Raw genomic sequence first — 2,450 nt, forward strand, 5'->3', positions numbered from 1 at the left:
CGGAGACTTAAAAATCTTAAAAGAGACAGGTAAAGATCAGGTGATATTGATTGGAAACCAATTCCATTGTGTTAGAGCAGGGGTCCTCAAACTACGGCCCGCGGGCCACATGCAGATACAAATATTGTATTTGTTCCCGTTTGGTGTTTTACTTCAAAATAAGATACGTGCAGTGTGCATAGGAATTTGTTCATAGTTTTTTTTTTAAACTATAGTCTGGCCCTCCAATGGTCTGAGGGACAGTGAACTGGCCCCCTGTTTAAAAAGTTTGAGGACCCCTGTGTTAGAGGATGTGAAGGTGTCAGGAAAGGTAGACAGAAATAGACTGTAGAGACAGAGCAGACGAACATAAAGATGGGAGAACTGCAGAACATTTATATTCTTACAACCACAGAACCGAAGTCGGAGCTTGACCCAGTGGGTTAGCGATTCCGGGGGAGTCGGACGGCCTCCACCTACACCCAGCACCCCGGTGTCAGGGCTTGATCCCCAAGAAAATGTGGCTAACAGTGTGGCCCACCCTACCCTGAGGGAGTGTATAGGAGGAGCTGAGATGGCTTGGGCTACAGACTAAGATAACAGTGTGTGGGGAATGATTTAGGAAGGGTTACACAAGGTTAACTTGGGCCTACACTCTTATGGGAGTGTCTGCATATTGCGGACATCTTGCTTCTCCTGTCTGTGGCCAGGGCCAGGCAGGGAGTAAAGCATACAGCCGCCCATCCTCATCGCCTCCTCGGTTCTATTCACCGGCATCGCTGCCTGGACTAGGAAAATGAGTCGCCCCCTTTGCCACGCCCGGTTCAAGCGGGCCCATCTGAGCCTCCTGCTGCTTAGCTGACTCTCCTCCCCGCTCGGTTGCCAGAAGAGAGAGGCCCACCAGAGACCGAGGGAAGTAGCAGCCCACAGATTGCAAAGAATAACTGAGGGTTGATCTTACGATAATCAGAGTGGTACTCGAAGTTGGCTTCCACCACTCTGCCGTTCAGGGGCTGGGCCGTGCGGTACACATTGTGGATGGTCTCGTCCTGGTGACCCAGTAAGGAATTCTCTAGCTTCCTGATCTGTAGGCAACAGGAAGTGACTTAGGGAGAGGTAGAGACACATGGTGATTCGAAAGAGTTTAGTTAGAAATGGGACTCAGTCTGACTTGTGTAACTGATAAAGCAGGTGTGAGGTCTCAAGCCCAGAGGAAGTTCTGGGTGCTACCTGGCAGGCACAGGACATGCATCCATTTATGCTTCCGGAAATCTCTTTTAATCACTTTCTGCGAGTGTTTGCTCAACAGTAGAAAGGGGAGAAGGAAGTCGACAGAGACATGCCAAGCAGCAAGCTCGATGTTTATTATCCTGAAAATATCTGTATCTCATCTACATCCTTGAAAGGCATTTTTGCTGCGTGTGTAATTCTAGCCCAGCTGTTTATTTCTCCCGGTGCTTTGAAAAGATGATTTCACTGCTTTCTGCTTCTCACTGCTGCTGCGGGGAATCAGCTGTCAGTGTACTCCTGCTCTTTTAACTTTCCCTCCCTGGCTGATGTCTAAATTGTTTTCTTCGCCTTTGATTTTTTTGTGATTTCACTCTGATATGTTTAGTGTATGTGTGTGTTTTAAAATTGACATTGAGCCCTAGCTGGTTTGGCTCAGTGGATAGAGTGTCGGCCTGCAGACTGAAGGGTCCCAGATTGCAGGCTTAATCCCCAGTGGGGAGGGTGTAGGAGACAGCCAATCAATGATTCTCTCTCAATATTTCTCTCTCTCCGTCTTCTCTGAAATCAATAAAAATAAATTTTTAAATTTTTTTTAAAAATAAAATTTACATTGACTCATTGGGCTTACTGAATATGTGACTTTGTGTCTTTCAACTCTTCTGAAAATTTGTCAGCCAATATTCCTCAAATTGTACCTCTTCTCTATGCTACCTCCCTTCTCCTAGAGTTTCAACTTGATATTTGTTAGATTTTCCCACTATATTCTCTGTCTCTCTACTTCTCTTTCACCTCTTTTCCTCTTTGTGTTTCATTTTAGATAATTTTCTCAGCTCTGCTATTAAATGCATTCACTCTGTTTTTACTATCTTTTCAATTCTAGAAATTCTATTTTCAAGTCTATGTGGTCATTTTTATACTTTTTGTTCTTTTGTCATATTTAAAACTCATATTAAACATGCTTATACCTATTATGCAGTTTTACATATATAAACATTCTTATTTTATGTTAACTGATAATCTTGCTATCTGAAACTTGTGTAGGTCTATTTCTGCTAATGCTCACTCATAGTGTCTTTTTCCTTGTGTATTTTGTGATTTTGTTTCTAATTAAGCTCATTTCTGATAACTTGGTGGAAATTCTTCAATATATGGATTTAAGGTGCACTTTTCCAGGGATAATTTACATTTGATGCTTTAGGGTGTCCCAAAATTCACGCAAGATTTGCAATTGAATTTTGGGA

General features: G+C 43.1%; 1 protein-coding gene across 1 annotated transcript in view; it reads right to left on the bottom strand.

Annotated features, from left to right (window-relative positions):
* CA6 (carbonic anhydrase VI) overlaps window positions 1–2,450 on the bottom strand; it is a 17,883-nt gene that overhangs the window by 1,814 nt on the left and 13,619 nt on the right. Inside the window, exon 7 of the mRNA XM_015565958.1 lies at window positions 941–1,064. Within this exon, the coding sequence (XP_015421444.1) occupies window positions 941–1,064 (124 nt within the window). The remainder of the gene's footprint in view (window positions 1–940; window positions 1,065–2,450) is intronic.

This window comes from Myotis davidii, unplaced genomic scaffold (genome assembly GCF_000327345.1).
Source record: "Myotis davidii unplaced genomic scaffold, ASM32734v1 scaffold299, whole genome shotgun sequence".
Lineage (NCBI taxonomy): Eukaryota > Metazoa > Chordata > Mammalia > Chiroptera > Vespertilionidae > Myotis > Myotis davidii.